This window comes from Colius striatus, chromosome 3 (assembly GCF_028858725.1).
Source record: "Colius striatus isolate bColStr4 chromosome 3, bColStr4.1.hap1, whole genome shotgun sequence".
Classification (NCBI taxonomy): domain Eukaryota; kingdom Metazoa; phylum Chordata; class Aves; order Coliiformes; family Coliidae; genus Colius; species Colius striatus.
Window position 1 is genome coordinate 4,474,576 of NC_084761.1, and position 26,358 is coordinate 4,500,933.

The window sequence follows — 26,358 nt, forward strand, 5'->3', positions numbered from 1 at the left end:
GATTATGAATAAAGAGAATGTAGTAGGAAAAAAATAATCAGAGTTTAAAATTCTATGAACAGGGTGTTTCACGTAGAGCAATTTGTCAGGAATTTTCTGAAATACAAATATTTTATATAGAGTACTGTCTAATGATTGAAACAGAATTTATTCTAAAATGTAATTCTAAAGAGATAATGTTTTTTTGGAGAAGAAAGAAGGAGTCACATTCATATAGGAAAACGTGGCAAATAGTTATATGTCATAAAAATACAAACTCCTGAGACCAGAAAGCTAGTTTATATACTTTGATGTTTTAATACATTCCTCTAACATTTGGTGGAATTAACATGTTTTCTGATACTTTGAAGTCTTGAAGTCTTGTAATATTAGTTTTCTTGTAATATCAATGTAGCTTTTAAAATCACTACTCTAGTTCAAAACTAAGATAATACAGTAGGCAAAAAGCTTAGAATTCCTGGCCAGAATGATAGTAAACACTAATTATGAAACATTTATCGTGTCTGAGATTCAGTTCTTCATACCTTGCTGCTTCTTCTCATTCCTGTAATTTCTGTTCACCTTCACTGTAACATCAAGGGATATTTTAGGAATCCTCATAGACAAGGAGAGTCTTTGCTATTACTGTAAAATCTGGTTTGGCATCCATGCTGGAAGTCAGGAAGAAAAAATAAAAGAAAAGAGAGAAAATAGAGGGAGACTAAAGCTTAAATTTCCATATCTGACTTCTTAAAGTGCTTGAAGTTAAAAAGATGTTGAATTGTTTGCTGCCAGTTTCTTCTTGAACGTAGTGGGAGCTGTTAAGTGCTTACCATTTTTTTTAGAAGTCTGTGCATCTGTTCTGACATTTACATGACAACTTCAATATCCTTGATTTCTTTTTGTTTACTACATGTAGCCTATACCAGGTTACATAGCATGAGTTTTTAACTTGGGAGTTTCTTACTTTAAAATAAAAGTACATAGTAAATAGCTGTGATTCTAAATATATTCCTCAGATGAATTTTCATGCATGCTTTTCCTCTAAAGAGATAAAAATGGGTTGGTTAACATGTTTAACGTAGGAATTATCTCTTTAATAGTTCGTACTGACTTATTCATTCTTAGAGGATATTGAAAGAAAGTGTAACTTCACATTTTTTCAATGTATTGTGTTCAACACACTGGAGTTAGGGAGTTACTAAACTGATTTCAAATCCAACAGACCAAAACTGTTACAGTCTATTAGGTCAATACCTGTGACATGATAGGCCATAACAGTTCCTTTAGACATGTCAGTGTCTAATTATACACTTCTTGGTTTTCAGATCATTGACTTGATAGACCACAAAGAGGCAGATTAGAACATATGATAAGCATTGCCAACCTGAGTGCTTCCACTATGAGTGATTTAAAAGCAGGAAGGAATTAAGAGCATTGTGAAAGACTCAGAGTGAAGATCAAGGGATGAAATATTATGCATAAGATATGGAATGAGCAAAATGTAGGCTGTATGGATTAGCCATGTAATTGAAGAAGTGTTATAAAGGCAAAGACAAAATAACTATGTAGATTAAATTAATCAAGAAAGAGGCAATTTACAGTCTTGCATGTTTTCACTGTAATGTTTCCCACCTCAAAACAATCTAAGGCATTCAAATAGGTTTTTGGATAGGTTTTTTTTTCTTTTTCACATGGCTTTGGGCTTGTTAAGTTTCTAATACTCTAGGAACCTGTGTATGGCAAAATAACAGTTTCTAAGAATAGTGCACAGCAGGAATGGGAGTTTACAATGGGAGTTCATTTGTATATCCTAAAGAACAACATTTCTGTGAAAACTGATATAGGATGTTCCATATACATGCAGGAAAAAAGTAAAATCTTTATTTAAAGCAAATGTGTACCAACCTCTAAACTGTATTTTATATTTCTTGCATGAATTCTTAAATAATCTTGGCAAGGTTTTCTTATGTATGGTATTTTAGTTATAGTGTGAGAAAAAGGTATTGTCAAATCACTTTTAAAGTCATTCAAACCTTAAAATAATTGAAAGGGAAAGAATTCTTTTTATTCATATTAGCTAAAGGGGTTCATAATTACATCTCTGTATATTAGGATACTTTATTGTGTGTAAAACAGTGGTTACTAGTAAACCATAATAATCATTCTGAAATCAGAAACAAGTATAAAGTACATTTTAATGAGTCATTATTGTAAAAATGACTTGTTATACATAAAGAATAAATCCCCCAACAAAATAAATATATCTTTTCTTATTTGTGTTGCTGGATAAAATTATGAATCTTAACAAAATGCTGACTTTAAAATGCTTTATTGTTTATCTACAGAGAGTGGAAAATATGTCCAAATTATGGTAATAAACAGAATTTTCAAATGTAAGTGATAAAACTTCAAAAATAGCCTTAATTTGGCAATCCTGGATCACACATCAGCTTATGCTGGTGACAGGGAGCACTTCTGAAGTAAAGTTACTGGACTGCCACTTATTAGTTTGTGTAGATTGTGTAAATCACAATAAAATAATAATCCTAGAGCAATTATGTCACTAAGATATCCATGAATTCAGCTACTGATTTATGTGGTGTTCAGAGTTTCACCTATTAGTTTTAGGGTTTGCTTTAAAATGTTAATATCCACTTAAAAGTCATCTGTGTTGTCTTGCAGATAAATATGCATATTTATACTATGTATATTGTATTATTAATAAGACATTTATACACTGTGTGATATATTATGTAAACCTTTGTACACAGAGAAATCCCACTGATACAGCAAGTAATATGAATTGGAACTAAATGTATTTGTATAGTTCTGATTTAAAAACTGAATGAGGAAGAAAGGTGAGGATTTAAAGCATAGGTGAAAGGGCTGCAGGTTTTTCTGCTGGTGTGATGGAAGCCATTGTCCACGTTTTGTCAGTAGATTAAAAACCAATATATTTTTCACAAAAACTATAGTAAATCAAGAAGTATATCACCAATTTGCTAGAAATTTTTATTTATACAGTCTTTGAGGGATAATGGGAGGAGAGAGAGGGGGAGTTCATGTACAAGGCATTGTCATGGAAGAATTGTACCTACAATGTATGCAGTACGAGCAACCTTGTCATTTCCCTACTGTGCTTTACAGCATTAATATTAGACTATGCTAAAAGGAGTCTGTCTCTTGTAGTGTTTGAATGAGTTATTTAGTTCGATAGAAGGGCTAAAAAAGAGGCTTATCCATCTGCTGGGGAAAGCCTAACAGAAGAATACAAATTATGAGAAAGCATCTTCTGTCTCTATAGGTTTTTGAGACTTTCTTCTCTGAGTAAATGAAATAATACAAATATATCACTGGTCTCAGGAATGCATAGTTCCCTTAGTTTTCAGAAAAGTTAGGGATGTTTTTCATTTTCCTTTTTTTTCTTCCCTTTTCACAATTGCAAGAGTGCCTTTTGTTGTTAAAACAAATTATTCCTGTTCAAGAAGTTGTGTGACAGGCGACAGGATAAAAATTAATGAGAGATTTCTTAAGTTTTCTGTCTTTTGCTGTCTTTGGCAGTTTGGATTACGTTGGAGACATCTTGTCATTGGCTAAATCACACTGAACTGTCCTGTACTGAGCAGAGAGAAGACGCAAATAAAAAGCAATGCAGAAGTGACTACCCTGGCATTCAAATTAAGGGCTTGGCTAAGCTGACTGCTCTAGGGCATGTGAGACTCCCTTCTGGAGTTGCATCTGAGTCCAGGCAGATGGACAAGCTGTCTTTGCTTGGGCAATCAAAATGAGCTTCAGTGTTTTCTGTGAGGTGATATTTACAGAAAGTAGCTACATTAATTTCTGTTGATGCTGAGTTTTAGTCCTTAAGCTTCCAAGGCCTGCCTCAAAATATCAGAGAGGAACATAGAATAGTCAGGAGTGATTGCAATGGGAGATGCATTTTGAAAATGAGAGCAGAATACCTAAGCAAAAGCAGATTATCTATATCTTCCTTTTTAACTTGGTATCATTATTAGTAGTTAGGTTGAACAAGCATTTCTACAGGAAAAAAAAAAAAAGCAGCTCACATATAAGAAGTTAGTCTAAAAAGAAAATGTACTTTCCTTTTGCACATCAGGTGAAACAAGTTACTGTTAGTGTTAGCTTGATACCACATTAGTTACTTTGTAGTTTATTCTTACTTCATTGACTGTATCTTAGACATGTAGCTGTAAAGTTATTTAGTTGGCTTTGCATTGTGATTCAAATGCTATGATAATGTACTTGGATCTTGCAGTAATGGGAATATAAAGCACAGTAACAGCCAAATCAACCTTCCTATTGTAGTTATTATGCTTGTATTAAACCGTTTAAATTCTTTGATAGGCTTAATATTGAAATTTAGGACATTAGAAGGAGGGAGCTGGGGAGGACTTTGCAAAATGATTTGAGGGAAACTCTGAAGCTTTGCCCAGACTTGAATGTTATAGAGGCTATTCAAGCAGCTAGCCATCAGCTTTGTAGCTATCCGTAGTGACAGTGCCTTCCAGTCCTAACAAGACCTATGAAGTATTCAAGTTTAGAGCATGAAGAAAAAACGAAGTATCTTTAATAATATGATGGAGAAATGTATAGGTGCAGCACATATAACACTTCTGGCAAAAAACATTACTACCCTATAAAGTTAGCACCAGAAGTTGAAGGATACAGTTTTAAATAGCTCCAGTGAAGTCAATGCTTTTAGTTAAGCTGCATTCATTGCACCAGCTGAGGTTCTGATCCATGAAATCTGAACACGGACTGAATTTATAAATCCCACGGTAGTCTTACTAGAATAAGTCAACTGATTGCATATAGTTTAAGTCTTCCCACTGCAACTTCAGTATTGTGTTTACTTTCATCTTGAATTTCCTATGTTCTGGGACTCTTCACTGTTTTCAGTTGCTGTTTTGGGTGAGGAGTGGAAGGAGGTGAGTGTGCAGCTCTGTGTTAAGCAAAATTATTTCTGTCCACTTTTATGAAGTTAGTAAGCAAAGTCCAAGAATTATGGTGTATGAAAAACAGTTACTATATGTTAGTGGATTATAATTTCCTTTACATTTTGAATTTCCTAGTTAGTGTGATTATTTTTAGGGAAGTCTTGATTTCTTAAAATTCCATTTGACCTTTCTTAAGGCTTCTAATTTATGGAAGGTCTGTGTTGCCAAAAAGAGGGATTAAAAAGTCTGGGAGTGCTGGGTGAAATTATCTGTGTGTCAAAATTATGTTCTTAATCCTGTGCTGTGTACAATTTAAATAGTGTTGAGAAGTCTGACTGTCACTTAGCTTTTAGGAGAATATAAGATACAGAGAACACTTAGCAGTTTATCCCCTGCCCTCCAAAAAGAGGTTCTTACACCCACAGTCACTGAAGTGTATAAGCTTCCCAGACACAGCTTAAGGGTAGTGAGGCCAAAGATTGTAGGAGGGAAAATGTGCTGGTGTTTTCTAGGAATACGTAGTAGTGCAGATGAAGAATCATAGAATGGTAGGGTTGGAAGGAGGATGAGCATGTCCTTTCCCAAGTGGAATGACTGTAGGAAACTTTTAGGAGGAGCACTCAAAAGTAGCAGTCTGTCCTGAGATTAGGTTGGAATTGTGCTTCATGACAACTAGATCCCTCAAGTCAAAAAAAATAACATCTGAGACCTATTCTTTGAATCTTTTCCTGTCTTACACTTGCGAATTCTGCATTTTCCAACTAATAGTAAAGTATTCAAATCACATGTAAGTCAGGAAGGATCAGCATTCAGGTCTGTGCTGTACACCCGATCTGTTATAAGTTTTTTCTTATTCTGAGCTTCTCTCTAAGTTGCTGGTAACTTTTAAAATGAAGTCTATCTAGATGTAGAAAGTATGACAAAAGTTGTATGTATTTATGTGGAACAGAATTAACAGTGTTTCAGAATTGAAAAAAAGTTTAACTTGGTTTTCTCAGTGAGAAACTCCCAACTTTCCACATGTGAAGGAGCCTAAAGTTCAGTGTTGCATTGAAGATGCATCTATTTGACGTTCCAATAGCTGATATCATTGTTATTAGTGTTTATGAGGACGGGAAATATTAAGGAATTTTGGAAAGTTGTCATAAACGTTAAACAGAAATAGTTAATAACTCTAACAAATGTTCCTGATGGAGCCTGTTAAAAAAAAAAAGTACACTAAAAGCTGATCAATATCATCAGAATATCTGGTATTTCAAACTTGAAACCAACTCTCAGACTATGTAGACAAAAAGCAATTAAAAAAATTGGAACATAAGTAAAGCTGGAACACAAAGAGTTCAGTTTAAACATAAGAAAAAACTATTTTACTGTGAGAGTGAGGGAGCCCTGGCCCAGGCTGCCTAGGGAAGTGTGGAGGCTCCTTCCTTGGAGGTCTTCAAGACCTGCCTGGACATGTTCCTATGCAACCTGATCTAAACGGACCTACTTTTGCAGGGGGGTTGCACTAGATGATCTCTAAAGGTCCCTTCCAACCCCCACCATTCTAAAAAGATAAGACTATTCAAACATACCTACAGAAAAGATTTCTGTAGAAATAAAAGCTAAACATATTACATAGTAATTACATGTTTGTTAATATGTTTCTGCTAAATTTCACATGCATAGCCTTATGTCAGCTTAAATTCAGTGTTGCTATGCACGTAGCTTCCGTATTAGTTCAGTATGCTTTACAATGAATATAGGGAATATAGGGAAGTTTTGGCTTCAGCACAGTTAACGTAACTTACAAGAAGCAAGACTCTAAAAGACAGATCTTCTTTTTTAAAAAAAAAAGGTAGGTGCCATGCTTTAGTAAGGGAAAGTTTTGACAAAATATGTTTGACATATCTCCAGCCTCTTAATTAACTCGTGGCAGTAGAAACATGCTGAAGAAATTAGGCTATGGTGTTTAAAATAAGTTTTAAAAGAAAGCAAACTGGATAGCCCTGAAGGCTTAATTTCTGCCAGTACCTAATGTGTACTGAAGTAATTAGTAATATTTTTCACTAAAATACACAATTTAGTCAAACTTCACTTAAATTTACTTGCTTAAGTATTTTGGTTTAATACTTTATTATGCAAGTGTTTCAATTCAGTGGCTTGCTTTAATTTACAATAGGGAAGTTTTTCAGGTGATAAAGTTGAAGCTAGAAATATTTTGCTTGATGCTGCAGAGTATAGTATCAAAACCATGCTCTGACAGCTGGGCTTTTTCTGCTCCTGTCATGCCATCACAAAAACTCTTTCCCCTGTCCATTTTCGGAGAGGGAGTGATAGAAAAGCTTTGGTGTACACCTGGCACCCAACCAGGATTAAACCGCCACACAATCTTTGGTTTTATAGTACAAGCCTTGTCCCTGTCTAAATACAAATTATTAGTTTAATAATGATTGAAAGTCATTCCTGAGGGCATAAACCCTAGTGTTGCTAATCAAGGATCTTGTAATAAAATGTCTCCTGTAATAAAAAATGCTGCATAGAAATACAGAAGTAGGGAATCATGGGTTTGTGTTGGGTTTTTTTCAAGCTACCCTGTGAAAAAAATGCTAAGATAAAAATGCTGAGAGGAGACACTCAAAGACTCCTAAAGCTATTTTCTATTCTACCACAGGTTGAATCTTGCTAGGACAGTACAGCAAGCAGAAATTCACAGGGATTTCTTCACAAAAGTTCTGTTCATTGAACTGCCATAGTGAAGATAAGTCTTGGACTCTAATGATTAAAACTGAAAAAACCCCTCCATTTAAATATCCAATATTATGCTATAATATGACCTGTTTTCACCAAACAGCATCAAGGAGAGAGAAAGCAAACACCTTATGTACTGGATATACAAAAGACCTGCTGGGTTAGAAATAGCAGGTGCTAAAAGTGACAGGGAGATTTATGTCAGATCTGGGGCCCTTGAGGGATATATTTGTCAGGAGTCTGCCACAGGCTCTATGGGGAACAGAACAGAGGAAATTAGAACATATTTGAACTACTGAAAGTTTTGGTAATACAGGTTCAGCAACTACCCCAAAGTAACAAAGAATGTCTAAATCACTTAATACTTCTCTTGTCCTCTCATGTTTCTGTCTGAATTCTAGAAACACAAAGAATTGTTTAATGCTACTTTTTTCCAATTTTAGCAATACCTTTAACACTGTACGAGTAGAAACATGTGGTAGCTTTAAATTTACTAGAAGAAATAACAAATTGATGTATAGTCTTGGGAAAGGTAACAGTATGCAGGTTTACCCTTAAGAAATAGCTGCTGAGATGGAACATAGCCATTTTGAGTCCCAGAAGCACATTTTCATGACCTGCACAGTCTCAGTTTCCATGAGGGCACTAGGGCTGCCGAGGGGTGCCACTCCAGCACTTAAAAGGATTGCACTTAGCTCAGGGTGTGAATATCTGGCAAGTTGAATGTATTCATTCAACTGTACATTCAGATCAATGTGTTTGTCATCTTACTCTTTTAATTTGTTTTTCTGTTTCCCTTAAAACCAGCAACAACTATAAAAATTTTATTTAGAGAAAAAATATAATTCTCTGGATTTTAAATGTGTTTTTGTATTTGAGCTATAACACAATGAGCATTAAAAAAAATTGTTCTATATTTTCAATTTTAAGACACCAAGTAATGTATGAAATTAAATATCTTAATGATTGAGTGCAGTATATTGTATAGTACAATTGGAATTTACAGTTGTTGCACCTTTTTGAATCAGTAGAAAGTCATAGCAGAGATGATGACCACTACAACAACCTAAAATGCATCATGAATTTTCACTGTACCTTACTTGTTAGTTTGTTAAGCCTTATACACTCAATGCAGTTAGTGCATAAGTTTAGTCTCTTAAGAGAACCACCTTACATTTGCAGAGGACCGAGTTAGGTTAGATACCTTTTTACAGGTCTGCTTTGTATGTACTTTAAGATAGACAGAATATGATGCACCAGTGTCAGCTTAACTCGGAAGGACCCCTTTTGCAAATCATAGCTCGTCCATGCTAAGGAATAATACCGTGTACATCAGGTGTGATATTTGTGTATGATATTTCTGATTATCAGTTCCCCCTCTAGGTCTATAGTGTAGAATTTACCAGTATACAAATCTACCACTATAAAAACATTAAAGCTATCAAAGTGCTAAACAATTTGTTGTAGTTGTTACAAATAACACCTCCTAAAAATTGAACTGACTTACTGAATTCCAGCATCTAGTCTTACTTTTCATTCTCAGAGTTGCTGTGCTGACCAATATGTAACTTTTTCCTTACTTTTAAAATTGATTAATGGAGTTGTGAAATGAGTTTTACAACAATGAAATATCAGGGAAATATTATCTCCTTTGTAACTTCAAGCTATGTAATAAGGAAAGTTTATGGCAGATTTTTTTTAATAGATATCACTTTAGGTAAAATTTCTTAAAATTAATCTTCTGACAGTAATTAGTAAAGAGTTGGTAATAAAAAGTAAGATTTTAGAACACTTTCAATAACATCTGTCATTCCAAAAGACAAAAAGCAGTTGGTGTTCTGGAGTCTTTCAGTAAGTAACTAAACCAGCATATTATTGACAGATAATTCTGTACTTTGGCATCTGAAGATAGAGTATCTGTGTCTCTCTGTTTCATAACAGCAAATGTTCTGAATGGAGATAAAAGCAGTTTCTCAGCTAACCACTCTAGAGGCAGTTTTTATGGAAAGGAGATCTTTTCATTTAGATGAGAGGGTAGTTTAATAACTTCATAGAAAATGATCGAAAGGATTTTCTGTAAAATAGTAGTTGGCAAGTCTGCATTGCTACTGGCTGAATCCCTTTTGGGGAAACATCTAACTGTTTCTTCCTATATAATTATCACAAGAGGCGATAATAAAAGAGCTAATAGCAGTAGATAGTGATTAATTATACTACTTAGGAAATACTAAGTAACTATTTATAATGTTAAAATTATTCTCCATTTTTAAAAAAATAGGATTACATGCAAGGTAGATTTCATCAGATGACAAAATAAAGAGCCAAGATTTCAATATGTACATGCAATTTAAAATTAAAGAATATACAGTTTGATCAGTAAGTTCCTTCATTCTAAAAGGCAGATGTCAAAATCTCTGAGACAGGGCAAAGACATTGGTCAGGTAATACTTTCGATCACAATGAAGCCTGGCCCTATGACATGGATTACAGATTCCTTATTTTTGTTCTGTTTTGTTTTTACAACATGTGAACTCCAAAGTAACAAGGTTCACAGATTTCTAAATGAGAATTTCAAATCTCTCTGATGGATTCGAAGTGAAGTAATAGAAATAGATTTTGCTATCTTAGGGCTTAACACTTCCAGGTTCTGTTACTCCTTAGAGGTGTTTGCTCCTGAACTAAATAGTTTTCCAAAGATCTTCAGAGTACTTAATGTTTGTCAGATCTTTCGTCATCTTTCAGAACTAAATTTTCCAGGTAGTCCTTAGTACAAGCAGGAACCAGTTCCCTCTAGCTCCCATTTGGTAGACTCTTGCATTAAAGCTGTGTAAAATATAAAACTCGGTTTTTCACCATGTCTAGCAGTGCAGACTGGAGTGGCTACATGCAATTTGGAGTAAAACAGCACCCAAGTGTTAAAACTTCACCCAGGTTCTTTATTAATCCTACACAACACAAAAATAATTCAAGGAAGCTGTGTATATGCATATAAAGGAGTCACTTGCTGTTAATCCTTAAACATGTTTTCCACTAACCCAAATCCTGGTTGCTTTGACCTCAGACAGGACAAATCAGGATTTGTGCCATTAATGAAGTTTTATGCATTTTGAAATATCAGTGTATTTAGAGTTTCTCTTTTTGTGTTACCTGGTTTAAAAAAAAGAATTTTGCAAGAGAAGGTTTACATCAAATTACTCATCTCTCTAGTTTATTCTCCTAAGATTCTGCCAAAGGCTTTTGTATGTATTTTAATGACAGTATATGAGAATATACTATGTCATTTCTTTATAAATAGCAGAAAATAATTGCCTTATTGCAATCATATTAGACAGATAAAAAGCTAAATATTTTACTTTCAATATCCTCCTGTCAGATGCACGACGTAAATTGCATTTTATCTTTTTTTTAACGAAGCTTTTTACATATTTTGCAGTAGTGCCCTTTAATATCTATATCAATATAAAGATTGTTTTAGTTTTGTTAGACTTCATAAATATATTGACATATCTGTAACACTAAACATGAAGCTTCCAATGCAAGAGTTTGTACATAGTCCATATCCAAATGTCACCATTATTTCATTTAAAAGATCCCAGCATGTCTACCTCATGATCCTTATGAACTCTATAGCACTGAAATACGTCAACACTTTTTCTTGCTACATTCATTAAAATTAAGCACCCTTACCCTACCCCATCTGTAAACATCAAGTCAATTGGCAGCTAGCACATTTCCCAGTCAGCAAGCAGTATTGTGAATTTTATCTTCTCTTGCAGAAATCAATTCGTCTTCGTTGCAGCAGATGAAATTTCTTGTAACACCTCTGCAGGTAACAATCATTGATACTTCTTGACGCATCCATCCAGGTCTCAATATCCTTTTTCACATGCTGCATTTAATCGTAAGAGAAAGCATAGGAAAATCCATAGTGTAAATCTTTAGAACAGTTTAATTAATTTATAGCTTCAGCCTATAGGTTCTGCCATATAAAAGACTTCAGGTTATTTTGCTGACGTTGGTGTTTTATTTCCAGTTTAACTATCGTATGGCCTAGTAAGTAAGGATATGTTAAACCTTCTAATAAAAACTTACTGTGTAGTCCTATCAAGACTGTGACTTTCAAAAAGCCAAAACAAACCAAACTAATTAAGAGAGTAAAGGCTTAGATATATGTAGGACATTGTAAGTGTTATAGATGTTACTATTTTGTTTTCAACTCTTTGGGGGCAAATATTGCCCACAAGGGTGCTGCAGACCCTAAAGCACTCACCAAGTCTATCCAATGGATAAGATAGTGGGAGAGAGGGTCTGTGTCTTCCGAGGATCGCTCTCTAGTAAGTAAAAAGCCTTAGCTGCTTTGATAATGTGCTATCATGTTGTAAGCCAGAAGGATGAACAATGTTTCTTAAAAGGTGTAATGGTAATTTATAAATATATGGAATATGTCAAGAGATTTTCTCTTTTAAGCAACAGAGTTTGAACACTCTTAGTCGTAATTCAGGTAAGGATGATATTATGTCAATACATAAGAAATCAAAAGCCAAAATAAATAGTAACAGTGCTGGGACCAGTAATGTTATGTGAAAAATCATAGAAGCTACTTGTATTGAAGGATGAATGGTTATACAGCCTGACACGAAGTGTTGCCATTAAGAAGTGTTTATTTATAGAGTTTTACATTAGCTGAAATAAATGAATGATCAAGAATTTTGTTTGTGCCTACACAGAAACAAATTACATTTATTTATGAAATAGAAGATTGAAGCTAAATCCAAAATATGCTAAAACTGTAATAATCTGTATATGCTATAGCATTTTTGGTGGTAATCTGAAAAGTTCTGTAAGGAAACCTGATTTAACAGATTTTTCCAAGTCTCAAATTGCTAAAACCCAACATTTTAAGAAGTCAACATTTAATGCTTTCTTGATCCCACTAGACCTAGATTTTGGCTTTCTTTATTTCACTTGTGCCTCCTGCTCAGCTCTGGATAAGAGTAACTTATAGTAGGGAGGCTACTTAGTTCATATCTCTTGGCCTTGTTAAGTAAGAATAAATATCATTATTTCAGTAATATTTTTAACTTGTGATTCTTGAGAAAGACATGCAGACTTTAATATTTTTCTTGTCCTGGAAACAATTTCCTATCTTGCAGAGTGAACCCTTCTAAGCAATAATTTCTCTAATAAAGACCCTTTTTTTTCTCCTCAATTGAGGCACAATGTAAGTTTGTAAGACTACATTATATGTATTCTGCATTTCACTACTTTGGAATTCTAGTCAAAAATAAGATGTTCTTATTTATCAGTAAATGCAGTGAACCTCACACAGAAGGAAATGGATCTCTGTATATTCATGAAAACTTTTCAGTTTACCAGTTGATTACATCTGTTGAATTAATTCAACAATAAGGTGGGTTTTTTTAGGTGTATTTTTAACCATATGATAAACATATCCATCGTAGGTGACTGTAGGTGCCTTTATTAAAAATGTGATCTGAAGGAGAAAGCTATTGAAAGCCTGTATCTTCTGTTTCTTGTATTCCTAAGTTTTAGTCATAGAATTTAAAGGATTTTGGCTTTATCAAAAATAATTCTCTGGCCCATACTTCTGTGGTACAAGTTGCCAAAGTTGCATTTGGTCTTTCAAATCTGTAAGTTGACTTTCAACTTATTTATTATCTGATGTTTTCTGTTTTAACACACAGAGCATATATAGACATACATAAGTTTTTAGACCTGGAGCTAACCTTCCTGTGGTTTCAAGTGCATGCAAAACACCTACAGTACAATTTTATAGTGCCTTTTTAGTGCTTTAAAACTTAATTATGGTAATTCAACTGTGTTTGTAACATTGATATTAAGTGAAGATACTGATACTAATGTGCAATGTTTGAAATGTGAGTATATGTATGTTTATATTGTTTCCTTGTAAAGAATGTGCATGTTTGTACATTTCAACTGATAATATAACAAGGAAACTTTTGACTGGAACTTTGTCATCAAATGGAAATGGGAGGTCTTGAGTGATTCTGGTAATTCTACTGGTAATATTTGCTCTTCTCTTCCCAATACTTTATCATTCCTGCCAGAGGATACTTAGCCCTCAGACACATGATCAGGGGACTGGAACATCTTTCATACAAGGAAAGGCTGCGGGAACTGGGACTGTTTACTATAGAGAAGAGGAGACTGAGGGAGGATCTTAGTAATATTTACAAATATCTAAATGATGGGTGTCAGGAGGTTGGGGCATCAATTTTTTCAATGGTATCTAGCAACAGGACAAAGGGTAATGGATGAAGCTGGAACAAAAAAAAGTTCCATTTAAACATAAGAAAAATCTATTTCACTGTTCAGGTGAGGGAGCCCTGGCCCAGGCTGCCCAGGGAGGGTGTGGAGTCTCCTTCCTTGGAGGTCTACAAGACCCACCTGGACATATCCCTGTGTGACCTGATCTAGGTGACCCTGCTTCTGCAAGGGGGTTGGACTAGATGATCTCTAAAGATCCCTTCCAACCCTACCATTCTATGATTCTATGATATCTTTTTTGATTTGGGAACAGAGTAATCTTGAATAAATAAATGTGTTAATGAATGGATAGTGTGTCCATATGCACGTTTCTATTTATGTGTGTCTATTCTTGCATGAACATTATGTAACAAAAACCTATTCAAGTATCTGACAGAGGGATCCTTCCATGGGAAATTTAAAAATATTTCACTCTTGACTACATCCAGTGCATTCAGAGGCTAAAAATGATTACTCTTCAGAAGAGAAGTTCTGTGCTTCTGGGATAGATCTTCTCTGGCCAGCATGATTAAAGTTTGCAAACAGACCCGAACTAGAACAGACGTAGGGAAACTATTGAAACGTCCTGTAAGTTTGATGATGAAATTTTAACAAGGATCTCTGAAGACCTTCCTCTAGCAAATCTCTGACAAGAGTTACATTAGTGCAAGGTTAATCCTGAGGTTCCTGGCTGATGGGGACAATAGGCATGTTCTTCTATCAGATTCTTAAATAATCAGAATGAAATCCATAATAAACCCATGGTTTATTTACATGTTGGTTACAGAACATTGTTCATTTTTAGTCTTAACCATGTTCAGTAGTTTTTTCAAATCAATGCTCACTGCTTTTTTCTTTTAGATTTTGTAAGATTGATTTTCATATTTTGTAAAGAAAAAAATTTTGGAATGTCAAGGTGCATTCTCAGATGTACCTGCATTATCACATTCTGTGATTTTTTTGTGTAACTATGAGACAGGATCCTTATTCTATATTTATATCACTCTTCATTCCTCCAATTTTTAGCTGTTATCCAGCTTCCATCTACAAACAACAAATGCAGTATGGATGCATTCTTGGTATTATTTTTCTCCCTAGTGTGTATGTAGCTTATAATTTTGAAATAACAGAGAGAGAGGCAAATGTGTATATATAAACCTGAATTTGGAATGAAGTGTGGTGGAAGTGGATATAACATCTGTCCAATTGTGACTGTATGTATTTACATATTTGAGCAGAATCATCCCCAGGAGGTGAGATTGTGTGTGTGTAAAAAAGAAATGCATTATAAAGCTTCAGAAGTTGACAGTCTTAGACTAAGTTACAGACCTCCATTTGGAGAAAGACAGAGTCTCCAAAACAGATTAAACAATCTGAAAGGTTTAATTTTCTAACTCCAGGAAAAACATTTCATAAAAGCAGTCAGCTTAAAGAAGCAGCCACTATACTTTGTACTATTGAAGTAGTTTCAACAGAATATTGGCAATTTTTAGCAAATGCAATTGCTCAAATCATTGCAGTTTTCCTGTATACTATCATTAAACTGTCAGCAGTAACACTGCCACAAATTTAATTAATGAAACAATAAAAAATATGGAGATAGTTATTTAAAAGCAAATTAGCTTGTGACAGTGTTTAGAATTATTAAGGTGCCTGCTGTGGTGTACCTCTGCTACGGTACCTACATAAATAATTGTGGCTGGTCAAAATGTTGCTATGCATTTCATTGGCTTACATCTGGTAAGGGATATTGATGAGATTATACTCTTTGAAAGTAATTTCCAAGAAGTACCTGTAATTCAAAGTGCTTTGAAGGAATGCAGTTTCAGAGTTATTTCCTTCAGCCTTTTTGAGTGACTGTGTGAACACATATGTTCAGTTTTGAGAGGTTCTTTCCTTTGAGTATTGCTGCCTGTGGGTTTGACTTAATTTCATGAAGCAATTTGACTGGGAAAATAACCATTTTCTATGAGATGCTGTTGTTATGTTATACTCTCACAACAATCAGATAAGAAATTAAGATGGAGTAGCATCTTCTCTGTGCTACTATTTCTTTAAGGCTATTTTGCTTTTCCTTGTGAAAAATAGCAGACACTGCAGTTTTTCCTCTGGAAAGACTAGGAAATGTTGTACTAATGCACAATATTAAACTTCTATAAATTCAAGTGTCCTTTATGTTGGCAGTTTACACTTGTCTTTACTGCTGCTATAAATAGTTTCTTATATGGAATTCCGTTTGTTACAGCTTTTACTGCTTTTGGTAGTTGTGTGGTAAAGAGATTCAGCTATTGGATCAGTGGATAAAAATCAGTAAACTCTTTGATTATTCTCTGTTCTTCTTTCATGGAGTTTGATTAATTCCTGTTTCTCACCCAGTGAAAACACTGGCAGTCCTTTTTGGCATCTTTGTCATTATCTCGTTGACAGCTTGCCTTCCCAGTGCTTACAGTTCTAGGTCAGTTCGCATGGCTAGTCAAATGTGACAACATGACAAGATTAAGTAAAGCTGAGGTTCTGTGATTTGTAAATGGAGGATTTGCAATGTGAAGCTCCTTTGATAACAGAAATAGTGAATAATCTGTGTTTGCCCTCAACAAGTGCCTATAAGCATGTGTGCATCTTCTGTACTGGTGGTTTTTTTCACGAAGCAACCACAATATTTTTCTCTGATAGTCTGAAAATAGTACACATGAAAGCTGGTTTGTGTGTGTGCATGTATGTATGGTTATATACAAGTACACTACATAAACAAGTATTCAATTTTAATGCCTTGAGATTGTGATATTGCATTTAAACTATTAAACAAAAACCGATGTGACTGCATATTGCAGAACTTCATGCAGAAGCACAAAATACTGATTTTAAATTTAATAAACAAAGTATCCACTATATTTCTTATTGAACTAGATAAGGATTAATTCAAGGTTTATTGCCCCAAAATGCATCAGGAGTAATAACAGGAAAATGCTTTACAGATCAGAGAAATACTTGGTTTTCATTGTAAACCAGCTGGTTTTAGGTGTCACCTGATGGCAAGCCTCAGTTTCCCCAGTGACTTTTTTTTCTGGAGTTTGTATAAAATCTAACTTTCTTGGATAGAGATTATACAGATTATATGTTGGTAGCATGGAATTATATTTTTAACTAGACATCAAGTGAAATACCCACACTTCTGTAAATCCAAACAGCAAGATTGAAACATGAGGGGAAGCTTTTAAGCTGAGGTCTGTCCTCGGGATTTTTCATAGCAGTTACTCAGCATCATCTCAGGGGAGAAGTCACCTGTGCTGCTGTTTGTTTGTGCTTCTATGTTTCTACAAGTTAATATCAATCATATTTCTTTAAGTGTTTAACAAGATGGCAGCTCAACTTTGGATGGCTGTAAACACCAAACAGACTCCAAAAGAAGCTACAGGTTGGCATAGAGAAATAAAAATTAAAATCAGATATGAGAATCAGTGACCAAAATTTCTGTAAAATATGCTCATCAATTTGCAAGAAAATTAACTGGCTAAGTTCAGATGTGACATAAATAAATAAACAGTCAAGAATTTTAAATTTGTCTCTGCATATATAAAATTCTGAATAGGCTTCTCAAGGTTCTCCTTGCTCCAGCCAGCAGGAAGAAGTAAAGATTGCGTTTAATTTCCATTTCATATTTATTTAATGTAATTAATTTTAATTTAAAATAAGAAATTCATTTCAATTTCATAGTTAGGAAAATCTCTTAATGTAAATCTTTTATTCTTGTTCTAACCCTATGATAAGGCTGCAGTCCAGTTTCTTCATCTCTGTGAAAAGCTATCAATATGAATGTACTGTACTAATAGGAAATGGCTTTCGAGGTATACAGTTCAGCACTGCAGTATACCTTGAAATTTCACTGTTTCATTGCGCTGTCTGTCTCTGCTACATCTTCCCAATTCTTTTTGTGTTCCATATCACATACCTGTAAAGTATTATCAAGAGGAAGAGGAAGATGATATGTAACCAAGTACTTCATGGTCCTCCATTATAGAATGAGCTTAGTGTTTTATATTGTGCATATAACATTTGCATAGATGTTTTTAGCATTTTTCACCTCTACAATCAAGGAAAATTACTGGAAACTGTTTTCATCAGCAGATTTCAATCATTTTCATTGGTCTTACATAAAAACTTATGACAGATGTCTTCCCTCATTGCCTTCTGAGATACATGGAGGGTACTCATTGCTCATTCAGGGGGCTGAAATACCTGAAGATGCTTGGTGTTAACATCCAAAATCAAATAAACTGATTGCTTGTACGTGCTTTGAACATCATAAGCAGATACCATCCTACTGCAGTAAAGAATTTTAAGTTAAAAGACTGTCATTGCTGCGCAGCATTGAGCCACTGAGGTTAAGGTACTGCTCAGCAATTTGGTGTGTCACTGGTGTGCATATAAAGGAGCTCTGCTTGGTATCACTGCAATTACATGACCAAGAGAAAGAGCAGGATCTTAGTTACTGGAGTCATTTATCTGGATAAGGCCAAGTAACCCTTGCTTTCCTTGTCTTCCTTCCAATTCTTCACTAAAATCTTCACATCTTTGTCTAAAATTGTATTGCAATTCTATGATGAGATCTGAAAGGGGAGAGATGTGGATTACGCTTCCTTTGCCACTCACCAACAGCAAGAAGCACATCCTGTGCCCGTTTCCCTGGTGAACAAGCAGAGCAGGAACACCAAAACAGTCTGCCTTATACTCTGTCTCACACGTAGCCGAGTCTCACTTGTTTAGTTGCATTTTGTGAAATTTAGTAATAATTGTACAAAAATTTCAGTAATTTAAGATTATTCTGGTTAAAGATTCAACACATACAGAACTGAAGCAAAAGAAATTTTATCACTTGATTGTTCAATTATAATCAAATCTATAATATTTTGGAAAAAGCAGTAAAATGAGCTTTCCTGTGATACAGACATTTTGCTTGTAATATGGCAAACAGTGGAGTATTAGATCAGAGATAGCTGAGATAGTGCCAGATTTTTTACTTCTCTTTTTATATTATACAGATTTATCACTTTCAATGCTTCTTCTAGAATTACATAGACCTTAAAAAAAGTAAGGGGAAATGATAATCAGAAAAAGATGTACTTCTACTTCAGTAGTTCTCATATCACTTGAGGAAAATGTGTTAATTTGGTTCATATTTTATATTGTGAATTTTTCCTTATTAATGCTGTTGTTAAACCCTGTGGTATGTACATCTTCAAGAAGCTTACACATATGTCCATTATGAGAGCTCCTCTGTCTGTCCTAGGTGCATAGGAAATGCATCACAGAACATAAAAACCCCAAAACGGTCATCACATTTAGAGAGGCACACCCTTGCCCTATTTTTAGAGACTTCAGCAATACCTACTACTGATGATTTAAAGAGGGATACAATTTCAAATGCTCTACTGAAATTTTTAATTATCTTTTTTTATTTGTGTAGTGGACAGCAGATTTTCCTTTTATGTAGAATTGTGGCAAGTTTAAATTCTGTACTGAATATGATTGAAGAAAATGAAACATAGCATGCTTAAAGAAAAACATTCAATATACTGACTTTATGGTGGATAGTTTACAGCTACATTTATAGATGTTAGCATGGCTGTACTGACTGATATTTTTATTCCTGTTGTTTCCCAGTAAGTTGTTAACCACATAATCTTAAGGGTTGGAAGGGACATCGAAAGATCATCTAATTCAACCCCCCTAATAAGTCCAGCTACTTAAGAGCCAGTAGCAGTATGGTAACAAAATGCTAGCAAACATTATTTTTTTCCCTGTTATGTCCTGAATACTTGTACAAGATCTACTGGAAAATAGTGGAACTTATTGTAATTAGTGATGCATCAAAATTGTACCAGATGTGATCTTATCCAAAAATTTGTGAGTGCCCATATTGGTTTTGATACACTGACTTAACAATCTGTAAAATATACAGATAATTGCATTGACTATTAATTTATTCAAAATACTTTGCCATTTGCATGTCCTAAATTTCAGTAAATTGTTTACCTAGAATGGTTATTTCTGGTGTAAATTGTCACAAAGCATTTAAATGCCACTAATTCTAATGAGAAGTAAGCACGCTGGCATAATAGTTAATAAATGAACCACTGACTATGTGACTGAACTAGCTTACTGCTTTTCAGTATGACAGTGTACTTTAAATCCTTCTCACTATTTTCAACATGGAAATCAGTATCTATTCTGCTAACCTTCTGAGCTTCTAAATTTGGTGTCATGCAAGGGCGTGTTTAAAAATTAGCATTTAAAAAGAAACCCACTTGCTTTAAGTTTAAGCTGACACTGTTCCTTTCCTCTGTGGAAATGAAATTTATTAATCATAATAAAACCATCATATTCTGAAGGTAGAGGTCATCCTGAGGAGAAAAAAAAAGTCTGTTCATCACAGAGGAATTTCAATGCCTTTTTTTTTCCCAGATAATATCTGAGCATGTATTCTCTCCCCTTTGCAAATATATTCTTCCATGTTCATGGTTACATATGTCAAGTGTATTTAGGAGGCTGCAAGAATGAGAATTTGGCAATTTAATTTTATATACTGTATTTTCTTTTGCAGAAGATTGGGAAGAATGTTCTTTACATTTTATTTTATGTTTACATTGCATACATTTATTCAAGTGGAATTTCAATGTCCTGTGAAAGAAAAAAGTGTTTCTTATGTTAACAAGAATATAAGCATTGCTAATTGTGAAATACTATTTTTATGTTAATATCAGAGTACAAACTTCAGCATTATCATCGTGTAAATGTAACACATTCTTTTTAAGGAGTAATGATTAACTTAGGTCACAGTTTTCACATTAAGATTACTTCACAACACTCTTGTTTGTAGGAAGAAACATGGTATATGCAGTAGGATGAAAAAAGTAATGTAAAACACTGAGAGTAAGTTATTAGTACTTTGGCAAGAGTAATAAAAATGTCAGAAGGAAATACTAGGTTGAAACAGTTATTTTTTTCCTTTCTTTTAAACTTGCTTGATGTTTTTCTTTATATTTTGTCTTAGTCCATCAGATTTCTGTAAAATATTGATATACCATTAGCAACATATTTTATTACATCAGTGTTGTAAACTTGCTACTTGCTTCAATAGTTAGGTTAAATATACAAACAATTTAATAAAACCTATGCACTTTGTATTTGGGCTTGTTCCTTCCTTACAAGTGGCCTTTGCCTTTAGGCCACTCCTGCCATGGGTAACCCATTAGACTTTTAGTTTGTGTGGCACTGTGATATAGTCAAGGATCCTGAGGAATGGGGTATAATATGGAGTCAAAAGCTAGTCCTGAAGCAGGAAATGGATCATGACAGTGGAAACAAATGACTCACAAAGTCCCAGTACAGTTTATGGTTTACACTAGACCAAAACTAATGTAATTCTTAAAGACTTACATTTACAGCCTTTGCTCAGTATTGTGGTAAGACCAGTCAGAAAAAAAATAAAAGCCAAACCATTTGAAAATACACTGGTTAACACTGCTTTCAAAATAATAGTTGTGACAGTAAAGGATGTGTAATAGTACTACATGCAGTTCCTCCTCTATGTTGCTATGGTCAGGAGGGAAAATTATAATGCTGGAAATAAGTTTGGCTTTAAATTAATCATTTTCCCTTTCTAGATCTTTTCTTTTTTAATTGAGATTTGGCTTGAGAGAAATAAAACTATAATCATATTTAAAGTGGATTCTCAGATTTTACAAATGGTCATACAAAGGAAAATGAGGTATCTTCTTCAATGCAGATAAACAGGACATGTGAGATTCTATTCTGGCTACTATCAAAACTAAATATTTTAAATCTCTAAATATCATAATGTGAAAGGTTGTCAAGAGTGAGGTTTATGGAAGTTCTTCCAACCAAAGAGACTCTAGAGCATTGGGTCAGTGTCATACCTGCTCAAAGAACTCTTATATCCTTTATCCAACTCAAAGGATCACCAAGTGTCATTTACCCAACATAGCTTGTTGTGAGCTACTTTTCCTGCCATATTTTTTTTTAGTGAGAACTGCCTGGTTTCTTTGTTATTAGTTTCCTTGGATAACTTTCAAAGAAAAATATTCGTGGATACCAAGTATTTAAGTAGAATTGATATATAAATTTAATCCTTCACTCATAAATATATTGGATGAAGAAGTGGAACTACTATGTTTCAGACAAGTCTTTTAAATATGTTTTTCCTGAGTTTAAGACCATGTCTTAAAGAAGGTGATCACCCAACATGCAGCTTCCCCTGGAAATTCATGTCTCCTCTATAGACAGATCAGGAATGAGCAATAAGCATATTCTTTAAAATCAAGTGCCTGCCATTGTTCTGCAGCCACTCTGCTTAGCCTGATGCTGATTTTTAATAGCCCAGTAAAACTAATTATACATTTAGTGTCATTTGTAACCTTAACATTTCCTAAAGGATATTGCTTTTGAAACTGCAAAGTGAGGTTATACGTAGTGAATGTGAATAGAATGGAATATTTCATTGCAACCACGTTGTAAATATTGGCAATATCAGTTCTTAACGTTTTTTTTCCATTAATCTTCACCTTTATTTGCTTTTCAGTTACGGACGAGTTTATGCTGCAGACCCCTACCACCACACACTTGCTCCAGCAGCCACCTACGGCGTTGGTGCCGTGGTAAGTGATCATTTCCTCCTCTTCCTCATCACTGTCTTCCCCATCTCCCCACTCTCCACTCTCTGCTTGGATCTTAGCACGGTTGACATCTTCTCACTTTAAGTTAATTGAATTTGTCTCTTGTGCTAACGGCAGCTAAAATGCCACATTAATCCTCCCAGTAAACTTGATGAATGTCTTAATTTCTTGGCAATGTACTGCATGTAAGTTATTATATTTCTAATTTTGCAAGTATCACCTAGCTGAGCACTTACCTTAATGGAATAATTAGTCATTTTGATAATTAAATCCATCACTAATGGAATGCATTGTCAATGCAGAACATATTTTCTTTTTTTTTTTTGCCTTGCATTTACATAGCCCCCAGGTTTGACTCACACCAAAGATTATAAGAGCTGTGCCAAAGATTTCAGACATCTTCTGTCAGTCAGCCGAAAACTTGATTGCTTTATTTCTCCTCCTTCTTGGTTATAATTAATATCTAGAATGGTAGCTGCCCATCTTTGCCTGTCCCTCCCCCTCCTCAGTCAAAAAAAAAACCACCACAAAACAAACCCAAAAACCCACCACAGAGAGGCAGAAAGACAGGAGTGAGGAAAGGAATGGAGAGAACCTACGTGACTGGAATTGGAACTTTGTTTTTATCAGGCATGTTAATGCCTTTGGCACTGAACTCTATCTGTCAAGAGAGCAGAGGAAAATGTATGTTTAACCAAACTGTATTGGAGATGGATGACTTTCTGTTCATTAAAAAAAAAGAACCATTCTCCATACCCAGATACTGCAGATCATTTATTTCAATCTTTGAATATATGCAACTCATAATTACCTTCTGGTTTTGAGACTCTAGAGCCTTAACACAGAAATAGGAAATGAAGTTTTAATTTTCCTCACTGTTCAGTAAAATAAAGACAGTTATCTTCTGTTTTTGTGCTCATTGAAAGAATAGATAATTAACTACCAGATTACATGGAAGAGAGGTATTATTTTTTGTTAATTGTTTCTTAGTTTCTGAGGAGAAGAACACACAATCTCCATACGAGACTAGACTTTGTCTTTAGATGAGTGCACTTAGTATTCACTGACATCAGAGGGAGCTGCATGTGTTCATTCAGCGGTGGAATTTGACACCTTATTCACAAGTTTTCTAGTTATTTTTTTTTTGTTGGATTAGAAAGGGTCTTAAGTAGCTTCCTTTGACTTTGGATTGCATTGACACTGCAGCTGTGGGGTGTTCTGAGCCTTGTTTGCCTTTTAAGGTGGGGCAGTAGTCATGTCAAATGAAATTGCAAACCTAGTTGTTGAAAAAAGTAAATTTAAAAAACAATCCATCAAATTGCTTTGTTTCAGAATGCTTTTGCACCCTTGACTGATGCCAAGACTAGGAGCCATGCTGATGATGTCGGTCTCGTTCTTTCTTCATTACAGGCTAGTATATACCGAGGGGGATACAGCCGTTTTGCTCCATACTAAATGACAAAACCATAAAAACCTTCCAATGTGGGGAAAAAGGAAGCTTTCCGAGGCCTGGGTATTGCAATACATGCAGTAGTGCATCATTTTAGCAACTCTAAAAAGAGGAAAAATTACATTTTTTATCTTATACCTCAGATATTTTGTTCTGTGTATTTTAATATTGTGGGTCTTTAATTTCTGAAGGTTACGTAGTTTGATTGCTGGCTGTAGAAGTTTTTGTGGTTGATCTAGAAAGCTGCTAGATATGAATAAAAACTGTTTTAGGGCCACAATCAAGAGTGCTATATCATGTAAATGAATTATATATGCTGAATATTAAGCTATTTGGGGTTCTCACATGTTTTGTAAGAGTGTAGGTGACTACAGTAGTCATTTTTTTCTGCATCTACATTTATTTTAGTTTATGAGAGGGAGGGAGGGGGGAAATTGGCGACAATGGGAATGGGGTTTGGCTAAAATATTAATTAACGAAGCAAAAAGGGGCCCCACTGCACCCACTATCATATATCACCTGTCTTAAACGATTCACTATTTGTTCAAAGCCAAAGGTTATGTTCTTATTAGGGGTGCTTCGACACTTGTACATAAAAAAAATCGGATTAGAAGCTGTCCGAAAGGCACCCTCTTAAAGCATTCCACCAGGCAGTATTCAGCTATTTAACCATAACTAGTTATTTAGGCAAAACCTGCTAGTTAGACCATTAACAGGTATTCTTTTTATATTTCTTCCAGTAAAATAAATTATTGATATCATTGCTGACTTTTATATTGTGGGAGGGAAAAAAAAATAATAAAAAAATAAATAAAAAGGTGATAAAAGCACTGTTTCTATTTTTTTCTTTTTTTTCCAAAAAAGAAAGTAATAAAAACTTAAATTCTTTGTACCAGTAAAAAAAAAAATGTATAAAATTTACATCTGTGCAGTGGAGTTGTTAAGTTCTAGAAATACACAGCCTATGATGCTTTAGATTTAGCCTAGTAGACCAACTGTTAGAGACAGACGTATCATTTTTATGGAATTATATGATAATCATATTCAGATTTATATAAGCATTTTACAAGTATTGCAATCATTAAGTAGAGATAATCATGGTATTTTCATCAGCTTGGTACTTTTTGAAACATGACTGTGTCGTGTAAACAATCTGCAATTTTTCAAGGCATGACAACTTGCCCCCTGTTTAATTTTCAAACCAAGGCCATTTTGCTAAATATTGGGCCCAAGGCAACTTTTTCAACTGGGACAAAAGAGGGACCTTCTTCTGAGTGAGCTCTGACTGGAGAAAGCTGCTTGCCCGGGGCTCGGGCAGGTGCAGCCCAGCAGACGCCCGGGTGGCGGTTTCAAGCATTGTTGAAAAATTGCAGTTTGTCTGTGCATATGTTTGGACTCTTTCCATGTTGTCCTGTTTACAAGTTAACCTAAGTTGGGGTGTTTGTCACGGGTCTTCTTGTTTTTGTATTTAAATAAATAAAGCAGAGAACTGTCTCGCTACAGTTTTGCTGCAGATAGTTATATCCTCATGTGTAATGTGCGTGCCTACTGGCAAGCACCTTAGTAAATTATCAACTCACCGCTGTGAACCTGCCAACTTGCTATAACAACTCTGCTTTAAAAGAAGTGTTTGTGATCAGGCTTTCTCTTTGTCATCGTATGTGCATGCAGTATGATCAGTTGAACAATAACCATCAATAAAGTTTCACAAGATTTGAAAACGAAGTTTCTGTAGCATTTATATCTAAGAATGACAAATAAATTATCTTTAAAATTGAAAGAGAGAGAGAAAGAGACTATATTAATCAAAGAAAAACGGGGCAGTAACATATATTTATACTGGTGAGGGAATGAACTGAAATTTATTAAAGAGTTCAATCCCCACGTTTATTATGTAAGAGATACTAAACAAGCCTCCTATAAAAATAACAATAAAAAAATGTATTTCATTTAAACACCACAATAAAAGCAACTTGAAAAATGTTTACCCGATGTTAGGCTTCCAGTTCAGAGTGTGGATGGTACATCTCTTTTGGAATTGCACACACAAACTGTCTAACGTGGGGAATAAGAGAATTTATTTGCAATTTTAATTTTCACGAGGTGGCTTTACAACTCCCACTCTCCAAATGATTATATGGCGTTTTAGTCTATTAAAATAATCTTGAAAGGTTGAGGGTGCAGCCCATATTGGAAAATATTTTGTTTATAATGCTCTTACATTACTCCTAGTAGTCATTTTAAATTGTATGTCTGA

The 26,358-nt window shown here is 34.6% G+C and overlaps 1 protein-coding gene across 11 annotated transcripts in view; it reads left to right on the plus strand.

Moving 5' to 3' along the window:
• The window catches only part of RBFOX1 (RNA binding fox-1 homolog 1), a 1,234,970-nt gene extending 1,210,864 nt beyond the window's left edge, over positions 1-24,106 (plus strand). For 9 of the 11 annotated variants that reach the window (XM_061991822.1, XM_061991823.1, XM_061991825.1 and 6 more), the window contains 2 exons: positions 22,558-22,633; positions 23,984-24,106. In XM_061991822.1, coding sequence (XP_061847806.1) covers positions 22,558-22,633; positions 23,984-24,106 — 199 coding nt within the window. The remainder of the gene's footprint in view (positions 1-22,557; positions 22,634-23,983) is intronic. The other 2 variants (XM_061991830.1, XM_061991833.1) reach the window with 1 other exon arrangement.
• Positions 24,107-26,358: the final 2,252 nt, after the last annotated feature.